The sequence below is a fragment of the Haliotis rubra genome, unplaced genomic scaffold (genome assembly GCF_003918875.1).
Source record: "Haliotis rubra isolate DU_JTF1 unplaced genomic scaffold, ASM391887v1 Scf288, whole genome shotgun sequence".
Classification (NCBI taxonomy): domain Eukaryota; kingdom Metazoa; phylum Mollusca; class Gastropoda; order Lepetellida; family Haliotidae; genus Haliotis; species Haliotis rubra.
The window spans coordinates 1,175,371-1,187,432 of record NW_025766955.1 but is presented as its reverse complement, the minus strand read 5'-3'; the positions used below and the strand labels follow the sequence as shown (position 1 = coordinate 1,187,432).

At 43.7% G+C, this 12,062-nt stretch overlaps 1 protein-coding gene across 1 annotated transcript in view; it reads right to left on the bottom strand.

Annotated features, from left to right (window-relative positions):
- Positions 1-6,432: 6,432 nt before the first annotated feature.
- Positions 6,433-12,062, bottom strand: part of LOC124281692 — a 32,870-nt gene continuing 27,240 nt past the window's right edge. The window contains 4 exon segments of the mRNA XM_046717645.1: positions 6,433-7,085; positions 7,763-8,506; positions 8,508-9,390; positions 11,074-11,184. Of these exon segments, the coding sequence (XP_046573601.1) occupies positions 6,831-7,085; positions 7,763-8,506; positions 8,508-9,390; positions 11,074-11,184 (1,993 nt within the window). The 3' untranslated portion in view covers positions 6,433-6,830.

Below are 12,062 nucleotides of genomic sequence, written 5' to 3'. Positions count from 1 at the left end.
CGCGTTGTTGACATTTACTATATAGGGCATCTGTGTTGGTATTCCACGTTAACCTAATACGCACTCACACGCACGCACGCACGCACGCACACACACACACACACACACACCATGGATGCGCCAATGGGTAGGGTTGGTTATATTTCTTGTTTTGTTGAATGGGGGAATGCTTCGATTTGTAGGAGAGACCATGTATGTGTCACTGCGCTATGCAGTGCAAAAGCCCGTAGCGTTACATTGCGGGTTCCGAGTTGTCCCCAACTTAACTATATTAATCGTATTATGCCACATATCAAGTGGTCAGACTCAATAATTCTGATGATTCCTCGTCGCGTCGCCATTCCCGACGGTGTTGGCCTATGTTTATTATATCAACCACTGGTTTGTCTAGCCCAGACTCGGTTATTTACCGGCCGCCTGACCAATTGCTGTGCGTGCTTTAAACAAAATACAAAGCAAAACTGTTTTAACTAATCGTTTTCAGATTGGTATATCCTATTGGGTACTTTCGTTCGATGTTAACATCAACAACCAAGTGTTTGGAGTAGGGATGGCCTTGTCTCCAGTACGCCGCTTTTCGCTGTGCAGAGTTGAGCCCCTTAGATGAGCCACACACAAGGGGTTGTGGGATCGAACCTCTGTTCGCCCCGAGTATATCTCTTGGGTTGTTTGCACGATATCAGTACTCGTGGATTTCAAGAAAGTTGTTAAGGTTTAAAATCTGCTTCACTTCAGATTTCCCTCCTCCATTAAGCTGAGCAAACCGAAACATGAGTCTCATTAACCTTTTTAGAGAATGACCTACTTTTTAGCCGATCCGAATTGTATCTTGTGAAAGTGAAAATAGACATCACAAACAACTATGGTTACATTGAATTCCAATTCCTTGTTTCATAAGAAAATGGTATTTACAATGAATTTTAGTTTTAAACTTTAATTACATCGTATTTCTATATTTTCTGGCGAGGTGTAGGCAGCATGACCTTAACTAAGACGTCATAGACTGCCCCTCTTGATGAGGTCGTAAAATGATTCACAATGCATCTGGCTCACTGGTTACACCTGTCGTGTGTTTTTAGCGCTTTATCAATTCCGTACCAGACCGCTTAACTTTTCTAGCGGCAGACCCTCGTGTTGAGATTTGCACGATTTCCAGGTTTCCGTTTGTCAGAGCTCGCTGTTCGACAGAGCACGCTGCACGACGTGTTTGTAAGGATTAGAAGGAGCGTAGTGATTGATATTTATGTCTCCAGTTAAATGAATTGGTCTTAAAATTCTGGACTGGTTATTGTACTCAGTTGTGCAATAGGACGGAACCCAGTCAACAGGAAACGAGACTGTTGAGTAATCAATGTTTTGACTTGGGCAGTGGTTAAAGCGTCTACCGTCGAGATATCGGACACGAGGTTGTTGTCGTGCGTGTTTTCCAGTAGGAGGTGGTGTGCGATCGATTTGCTGCACCGAATGCCCATTTCTTGGAAAGTTACTGCGATTTGTTTTGCCATACATGTTGTTGTTGGAGTGTATCCTGTATACTATAACAACTCCATATGTCTAATTGGAAGTTCGAGCAACCTTGGTGTCGGGTCGAAAAAGAACGGTTGCTGAAAAATAGGTAGCCCTAGCGAAAATGAGATTCTTATAATCGAAGTTTTGTGCAAAAAACTCATTTTTTGGTGGCTGTGGGAGCGGAATTAGGTAGTATGGAAGCTCCCAAGCAGGGTGCACCCATACTACTTTTTCTCCCCACTACTATACTACTCCCGCCATGATATTGCTCAAATATTGTTAAAGCCGGCGTCAAACTAAACTCACTCACTCGCCTACAGTAACCTGACACGCCAGAAATAACTACAATAATTACTTTTTAATGCGGCGTTGTACCCAACCCACTCACTTTAATCAGTTATCAGTGAATGGGTGAGTTTAGTTTTACGCCGCTTTTAGCAATATTCCAGGAATAGATGAGTTACGATACAATGGTCTATATTGTACCTTGTATAGGTGTTATATCTCACAGTTATTTCTATATTTGGCCCAGTGCAGTCACGAGAATACCGGCGAGATAACACCTATTACAGATACCGAACTACACACTATCTCTGACCTTAGGTTGACACTATCGGCAAGTTCTACCTTAAAGGTCGCACCTTTCGTTTCAGTTGCTCCAGACCTCGGGGAATGGAAGGGGGTGGTGGTGAGAGACTGTGGGGTCGGTTAAATCTGGATCCCAACAACTAAATGAAGGCTTGTCGAAAGACGAGTGAGTGAGTGAGTTTAGTATTACGCCGCACTCAGCAATATTCCAGCCATATGGCAGCGGTCTGTAAGTAATCGAGTCTGGACCAGACAATCCAGTGATCAACAACATGAGCATCGATCTGCGCAATTGGGAACCGATGACGTGTCAACCAAGTCAGCGAGCCTGACCACCCGATCCCTTTAGTCGCCTCTTACGACAAGCAAGGGTTACTGAAGGTCAATAGTCTAACCCGGACTTTCACGGGTCTGTCGAAAGACGAGAGCACATTGGTCGGATGGTCAGGTTCGGTGACGTAGTTGAATGTGTAGTATCGTACGTTGTTCATGATATCCATCACTGTTTGTCTGGTTCACACTCGATTATATACAGGCCACATATTCATATAGCTGGAATATTGCCGATGTTAAAAGCAACAAATACGATCAAAGTCCAATTCCAATATGTGCCCTGGGTGGTTGATTTCAAGATTCCTTGTTCATGCTGTCCGCCATTGTATTTATCAATCTTTTGACAAGGACCCCAGCCAATGAAAATGAAATTAATTAAAGCACGTGCATTATGATGGTTACTGGGGTCACATGAGCCCTCAAGTCACAGGGGGGCAACTTTCGTCACCACTCGCCCCTTTCCGAAACCTCCAAGAAGATATTCGGCTTGTCCCGGAATAGCATGAGTTGGTCACGTATGTTCCTCGAGGTTATGGAAACGGGAGTGGTGGCGAATGTGAAGTGTGCTGTGAGAAGTTCGTCAGAGTGTTGACAGAGTTACATCCCTTTGTAGGAAACACACGTGGAAACTCCATCCATGGATGTGACGCGCTCGTTACCCAGAGATCTCATCAAACGGAATACTAGTATTGCCGCAAGGAGCACGGATATCGCGACAGGTGATATGTCCCACAAAGAGTTTGAGTGCGTGAGTTTAGTTTTACGCCGCATTCAACAATATTCCGAGGGGTACAAAGACATATGTCAAACAAGTCAGTGAGCCTGACCGCCCGATTTTTTGCGCATGTACAGAACTGGCGATGTCGAGTCGCCTCTTACGACAAGCATGGGTTACTGTAGACCCGGATCTTCACGGATCGACCCACAAAGAAAGACAATCAGTTACAATCAATTTTGGGAGGAATTATGGAGAAACTGTAATTTTAATCGAGAATATTTCCGATTTATCTTCTATCCGCCATAGTTCTGTGATGTTTCAAAACTGAATGTGTCATAAAAAGTAAACTAATGATATAAATGATATTTTTGGATCATAATATTGAGAATATGTCGTAACACGGCTATTTTAAGACGAAGTAACGATGCACCCACCAGAATACACCACTGCCCTGAGGATCATGAAAGTATCTATGAGATGACTTGGTTTAATATCACTTTGAATAACTATTTCTTCATAACAGTCACGTGTATCTGGAACGCCAAAGGGACACAACTCTGCGCATAGAACTGACTACATGACCCTCAGCTCAAGAAACGTACAGCATTTAGGCAAGATTGCTAATGATATACATTTCGGAGTAGGGGAAGATTTCTGTAAACCTTTCTCGGAATTATCTGCCCTGTAAGATGTAAGATGATCCGCGAAGATCCGGGTTATAACTGGTCTTCATCACCATGTCTGATGCATGGCATCGGATGACATTTTGCGTAGGTAGATGACCCAGTGACTCGATGTTATACAGACAGATTTTATGAAGCTGAACTATTTCTAAGTGGAACGTTAAACAACAAACTTGTAATGTTCTTATAGCACTGGTCAGAACCATACTACTGGCAAATAAGGATAAGTTGGACCGGCACAGAGAACGCGTTTACGAGAAGTAGGCACACGGCAATGAGCAAAGCCATTTGGTTTGTGAAAGCTAGAGCAGATGTAGGCTAGTGCACGTGCATTGCATGACGATGAAATTTATTCCGCGCGTAGCTGCACACGCCTTGCTCATAAGACTCTCACATCGGTGTAGCAAGTCACACAACACTTGATCGTGGACAACCTGGGTCCCCTTCGCTAACAATGGCAAGTGCCAGTGGGGGGCACTCATACATGCTAATACGGGTCAATTGTCAGGTCGGTACTCAACTTATCCTTGTTTGCCAGTATTGCTTGTTGGTCTCGCCAAAACGAACACCTAAGATCATTTGCCACATAGGACCGATGTTCTAGGGTTCGAACCATACACCACCTATTCGTTTGGTATAGAATCAAATTCATTCCGCCTCACTCACTCAGAAATTACTTTTGATTTTTGCAGAGCAAGGAAAATATCGAAGATCTGGGAAATACGTGGTCTTCAGCAGCCCATGCATATCTGAGGAGAAATTGGGTTTAACGTCGTGCTTGAGAATATTTCGCTCATATGCGTGTGTATGTGTATGGGCGGCTGCTTGTACTAGCCCAGACTGAAGCTTGTTTTATAGTGCTAGCCCACTGAGATACCACACTGCAGTGAAGCATGAATAACCCCCTCAGACACATTATACTGACTCCGAGCCGACCAGTCCTTCTTGTACCCGACCAGTCCTTCTTGTACCCATTAATGCCGAGCGCCAGGCAGGGACCAACAATTACCATATTGTAACGTCTTTGGTATGACGCGGTCGGGGATCGAACCCGCGACCTTCCGCAGACGCTCTAACCACTACACCACAGAGGCGGTCCTATGCATATCTGAGACTCGACTGATGGATCGGAAAGTCTGGCTTGCTGATTTGGTTGATGTATACCATCGTATCCGATCTGTGTAGATTAATGTCGTGATGACAATCACAGAATTGTCTGGTTCAACCTAACCCCATTACAGAGCATCGTGGGGCAATGGGGCAACCTAATAGTTAAAGCGTTCGCTCGTCACGACGAATACCCGGGTTCGATTCCCCACATGAGTACAATATGTGAAGCCCATTTCTGGTGTCCCCGGTCGTGATATTGCTGGAATATTACTAAAAACGGCACAAACTAAACCCACTCACTCACAGAGCACCGTCAGGAGGCTGAGCTATTTCTAGGTGCAGCTACAAACAGCAATTAAACTTGTCAGAATCTGACACCAACTTATTAGTTCTGCACAGTGGAGAACCATTATTATTATTATAGAATATTTATATAGCGCACATATCCAGGCAACTAGTGCATGCTCAAGGCACTGATATACCCCTTCCCCTGCTAACTGTACCCGCAACTATAGTCTGTTTGCAGTGAAAACGTACCGGTGAATTTCACTTTAAACAGAAATGTAAGTCGAATACAGTGAAATTAAGATTGCGAATCCTCATAATTCTACTTTGCCAATTTAAAAATTAAATCTTAGATTTCTATTCAACTTAGGAAAAAAGTTGTTTAACAAACGGTTATTGTTTCAAATCGCTTATATTGGTTTGTATTACAAGGGGGGTAAGCGCAGTAGTTGGAACAGTGAAAAAAATGCACGTGCGGTACGTGATGAGCGTTAACTTAGACCAACCCTCCTTGTTCTCGGTGTTTCATTTAATGTGCATACCCCTTGTAATACAAACCAATAATACCGATTTGAAACTATGATCGTTTGTTAAATTACTTGTATCCTAAGTTGAATACAACTCTGAGATTTAAATTTTGCAATGGCAAGGTAAAATTATGAGGATTCGCTATCTTATTTTCTCTTTATTTGATTTGCATTTTTGTTTAAAGTGAAATTCATCGGTACGTTTTCACCGCAAACAGACTATAGGTGTTTGCACGTATTCATGTGGCCACCATCTGTTCATATACCAACGGATTCGGGGGTTCATTTAAGTGCACAGGTTGTGAGCTGTACACTAGGGGTTGTGACAACACTGATAGAGTCTGTACACAAAGTTGACTCCAAGGTTTTTACACCCGGTCACAGGTGGGCTCGATCCCGGCACCTAGTGCCCGCTGGATCACTAGCCTGGCGCCTCAGCCAGCTCGCCCACTACGCACTGTGGACACTGTTGTGTCCACTGTGTACCAAACACCAAACACGCAAACAACAATACCAACAATAAAATATCTTTCATTTGGAAATGTCACAAGGACTGTTCCTTAGGTTCCAGCGATAGCCTAATCTCTGACCTGTCACTCATACGCAACCTTACGCAAAGAGACATTTAGGAGCTCGGTTTGACACTTAAAATATCAGCGAAGTGAGGCCCAAAGTTCACTGCAAGGATGATAACTCTTTAATTTCTCAGAAGCGTGTTGAAGCTACGGTCACACTTGCACAAAGGGCTGCGATCATCGCTACAGGTTTAACAAAAGCTTGAGACAGTTATTGCGCTGAGGTCGTTTTGTGCAAGTGGGCCATGGAAGACAAACTGTAGTGTAGTGACCCATTTTGACTGAGATTATGCAAGGTGTGCAAATGCAGATTGCGTGGCGTTGAAATCATGCACTTGTGCCCTGAACTGGGTTTGAAACATCAATACTCCAGTCATATTGTTCAACCGGTCAAGTCAGTTTGGGGTTGCTTGCCTTGATGCATGTATGATACAGGTTGTGCTCCAAATCACATGTATCTTAGAATATCTATCCCACGAGACTCAAGACTTTGTGTTAGGCATCAGCTCTCTTGGGTGAACGTAATTGCTTGGTTGCTACTGCCAAGTGATTGTGCGTCAGTTTGGTTTTTGGCACTCATTAGGTAGTTCATTATCATCCGGGTCTTTTTCACGTGGTCAAACTGGGGCAAGGATTCCACCATGTGGTATCTAACATGCTTGTGACCCTTGACCTGCACGCGCTTGTCAGCAAACTGACACAGCTGTTTCCTGATCCAGACCTTCCCACCTGGTCGAGGATGTAACTCTGGAGTTTCCTGAAAGAAGGAGTGAGTAGGTGAATATGGTTTTACGCCACTTTGTGGCAATATTCAAGCAATATGAAGGCATGGGACACCTGAATGGGCTTCACATATTGTACCCATGTGAGTAATCGTACCCAGGTCTTCGGTGTGACGAGCTAACGTTTTTACCACAGCCCCCTTAAAAGAGTGAGTGTGTGAGTTTTGTTTTACGCCGCACTCCGCAATATTCCAGGTATATGCCTGTAAGCAATCGAGTCTGGACCAGACAATCCAGTGATCAACAAAATGAGCATCGATCTGCGCAATTGGGAACCGATGATATGTGGTAGTCGCCTCTTACGACAACCATGGGTTACTGAAGGCCAATATTCTAATCCGGACCTTCACGGGTCCCCTTTGAAAGAAGACTCAAAGTAAGCTTGTGAGTTAGGAGATCAACGTACTGCGTTTGGAAATTAGACGAATGTTAGACCGAATTGATAGTTTCAAAATTTTAAAATGATTTTTTGAATGGGTGGCTGACAAAATTATTATGTTTAAAGAAACAAATGACTGGCTCTACATAATATCAAACTGATTGTCCTTTAGGTAATTGCAGGACTGATAACAACTCATCCTTGTTCATGCTATCTTTTCACAATGAAAACATTCTAGATTCTTCACATATGACACAATAGCAATCTCCATACCTGTACATGTCTAGTGTACCGTCTCAGCTTGGGTAGTTTGAGGGTCATCTTGTTCTTGTTGCCGTATTTGAGATGAAAAGACCTGATCCTCGACTCCAGATAACTCAGGGAATTCTCGCTGGTGTCATAATCTGCGTATGAAGGTTCCTTCTCTGCTAACTGAGTCACGAGACGATCTTGAATCCTCTCCTGGATGATCTTCCTTGCAGGCTCCCATCTGGATCTCACCGTACTTGTGCTGGACCTACGTGTGGACTGGGGGACATACGCTATTGGTGGCAGATGGAATTCCTCCTCGGGGTTTACTTTAGGGGCTTCGATGTTCAAGGGTTCTAAATCCTTTACAGTTTTGGGTTGTTCCAGCTCCAGTTCCACAATCTCCTCCGGGGATTCAAGATTTGGTTTTCTGCTAACTGCACTTTCTTTTCGTTCCCGAGAGAGAAGCTGCTCTGCTGTGTCTTCTCGGATGGGTGGTAAGATGCTGGTGCTCTCTGTCAGCTGGGGCCCTCGGGAAGACGCTGGTGGAATAGGTCCTTGGGATATCTTAACGCTAGGCTCATTTAACGGGTGCATCAAATTCTGATCCTTTTCTTTCCCATCACTCGAAACACTCAAGGGAGATAATCCTCTTCTTGGTGTGGACTTACCACTGCTTGGTTCTGATGGAGGTTTAGGAACAAATTTTGAGTTGAACCTCTTTTGTGAAGAGGACCCATCACTCTTAACGGAGTCCTTGTCATCGGTGTCTGTGTTCAGGGATCCAGTTGATCCAAACCTTCCTTGTCGTTCTGCTTCTGGAAGGCTCAGAGAAGCTTGTCCTCCTGCTTCCAGTAGCCTCAGAAGCAGCATCAGTTCTGACTGAACCATTGGATCCAGAGTGTTTCTTTTTCCTGGGCTGTTGGAACATCAACAAGTCGTCATCCAACATCTGCTGAAGGCTTTCCACAATCTCTCGGCGGCTTCTTGGCTGACGTCGGTTTGGGTTCCTTATCCTCGGTTTATGTTGAGTATTGAAACTAGACCCTCTATTCCGAATATTGGCTCTGATTCTCGCTTTCTCCTGCATGAGATTCTTATAATAAACGGCCCCAGGAACTTGAGGATCTACAAGTGGAGATTTCCCTTCCAAAAAGTTATCGAGGATGTATTGTCTTTCATGATCAATATCCGGAGCAACCTTGGACTCTTTCAAGGGAGGTAGTCTCTTGGCTTCCGGAAAAGACCCTTCGGTCAGTTTATAGTGCAAAAACTTCAGGAGCGGTATGTGTTGAGCATATTTCAAGTCCTTGCGAATGGCTAACTTAGATTCCACAAGCTTCTTCATCATTTGGATAGTATTTGGATTTTTCCTTCCTACAAGTCGGTCAAAGTTTTTCATGTCGAGAATGAACACTTCAGTTTCAGTGGAACACACGACGGTCTGCATGTACGTTCCCAATCCCAAACATATTTCGGTGTCCCCCAACACCTCCCCGTTCTGGACCCCACATAGACTCACAGACCTCTCATGAAGCTTCCTTTCCACTGCGGCGTACCCCTTCCTCCGCCGAAGGTCGACATTGTCCACTTTCATGGGTAGGGCGTTGGGGTCACGGTATTTCCGCAGTATGGCGTTCTTCCTTGGCTCCCTGTGAAACAAGAGTGAGTAGGTGAGTTATTGGTTGCTCTTTCGAAAAGGCAGGCGAGGGCAGGGCAGAACCATGTATGTTGAGCCTTTAACTTAAATATGTGAGTGAGTGTGCCAGTGAGGGAGGGAAGGGGTGGGGAAGGAGCGAGCGAGCGAACGAGTCGGCCAGATTCAGACCAAACTGTGCCTAACATTTTGGGAATTCAACCCTGTGCCTTCCAGGTGGTAGACAAACACCCAAGACTATTCCATCAACCCGCGTTAGAGCGACATGGCTTCAGAGTTTAATATCATTTTTTATCGTCATTTATTTGTTACCAAGTCATATAACCTAAAATAAAATCGAGCGACGCAGGCACGGTGGTCCAGTTGCCAAAGGTGTAGCTATTTGCGACCGGAATAACGTACCATTCTATGATTGGAGATCGAATCTCAAGTTTTTCCATACCCTGAAACCGTACGTTACTTACTCACCCCCAAAGACATTCTACATCACTCGCCATACATTATACGTCCCTGCCTGCAGTATTAGGCTATATATCAGCGGCTTATGAATAACTGAATCCTGGCAAGGCAAACCAGAGGTTGATAGCATGAACAACGACCAATGTAGTCTGTATACGATGACACACTTACAGTCTCTTTGCAGTTAAAACATACCCATGAATTTCCCTTTTAACAAAAAGTAATCTAAATATAGTTGCAGGCAACGATGAGGGCTCCTTGGCTTTAGTTCTATCTATTGTATCTGAGGGCTAGAAATCATCGTCCAAAACGGAGCCAGAACACGTTTTTGACAGGCGAGCGGATCTTCCAAATAACAGGTCGCGGGGGTCATGTACCTTTTAAGAAGTTCCGGAGAAGAAATAGTTCCCTCTTTAAAAGGCTGTATCTCAGTTGTTCTTGGGTCAACGGTCAAAACAATTAGTGTTATAGAATCACCAACAGAATTTGCACATTTTAGGAGCAAACTACTCAGAAAACTGCTGAAAAACATGGCCAAAACTGAAAACAAAAATAACTGCCAAACGGTACGTTTTAGCGACTTGACCCGTCCAGGCAAACTTGTTGGGAATCCGATTGTGCATCTGTACAAGAGATTTGGAAGTGTTGGAACAATTAGTTCTTGAGATATTTGCTGTCAAACTTTGAAATTTTGGAATTAATTTTGAATTATTTCCCCTTTGCTATTGGGCCTAGAGCCTAGAGATTTTTAAGGGGAATATCTACACCTCGGTGCGCATCTGTGATTTTTTGTGAGCGATTCGGGGTATTGGTTTAGGAGTTATGTTTGGTACAAAAATCGGCGGAATAATAAATACTACTACTACTACTACTACTACTAAAAATAATAATAATAATCCGAACGATCACAATAGGTCTCCTGCCTAGCGGCAAGGAGCCCTAATAAAGTGACATTAAGATTGCGAATCCTCATAATTTTACCTTGCCATTTGAACATTTAAATCTCAGATTTTTATTCAGCTTAGGCTAAAAGTTGTTTAATAAAGAATCACAGTTTCAAATCGCTATTATTGGTTTGTATCACAAGGGGATATGCACATTAAAGGAGACACCTAGAACAAGTAGGGTCTAAGCTGGCGCTCATCACGTCCATCAATGTTACCAATGCAAATGAAATATCTCATTTATCTCCGCCAGTCACGTTCAACCAGGTACGTACCTTAGCCAATCAAATTCAATGGAGTAGATATCAATGGCAGCTTCAAAGGGCCAGAGGTTAGGATATTGGTGTCGATGCCGAGAAGGCTCCATGAAGAACTTAGCCTGACCTCTGCAACACAAGCACTAACAAGCTGTACAGTAGTATCACCAAGTCAAGGAAAATAATATTTAGGCAGCTTGTAGTCAGACCTCTGAAAGTAATTAAAGGACTATCATATTTTATGGTATTATCACCAGTTCAAGGGCAATAGCGTGAAGGCTGCCTGTATACAGGCCTGTAATGATACGCAGAGACTAACACGTTCTGTGATATCATCACCAGACTGAGTACAAGGAAAATCGCAGAATTGGTCTTCAGCAACCCATACTTGTCGTAAGAGGAGACTAACAGGATCGGGTTGTCAGGCTTGTAGTCCATGAGCCAGATGAGATTTGACTACCAAATTGAGGGGCAAACAGTCACTATGAATTTTATATAGCTTAAGGTATGTACTTTATGAAATTACGTGATGGACACCTCCAATGCGCAGCTAAATAGTTTTCACAATGTGGGAAAGTGAATACTGAACATAGTTCACCCACATTTCTTTGTCTAATGCTAATAGATTTAGCTGTAGCATTGTTTTTGTAGACAGATGGTCTGGTTCAAGAAAATGGCCGCCAAAACACTATTTAGCTGGGCATGGGAGGTGTCCATCACGTGATTTCATACAGTGCATACCTTAAGCTATATAAAAATCATAGTGACTGTTTGCCCCTCAATTTGGTAGTCAAATCAATATTGTCAAGGTCTGGCTCAAGGACTATTGCTGACATGGTTGACATATATCATCGTATCCCAATTGCGTGGATCGATGCTCATGATGTCAATCACCCCATTGTCTGGTCCTGACTGGATGATGGTGGTAAGTGTGAAGTTCATGCATGGTGTCCACCGCCGTGATATTGCGTGATTTTGTAAAATCGGACGTGAAACCGTATCCACTC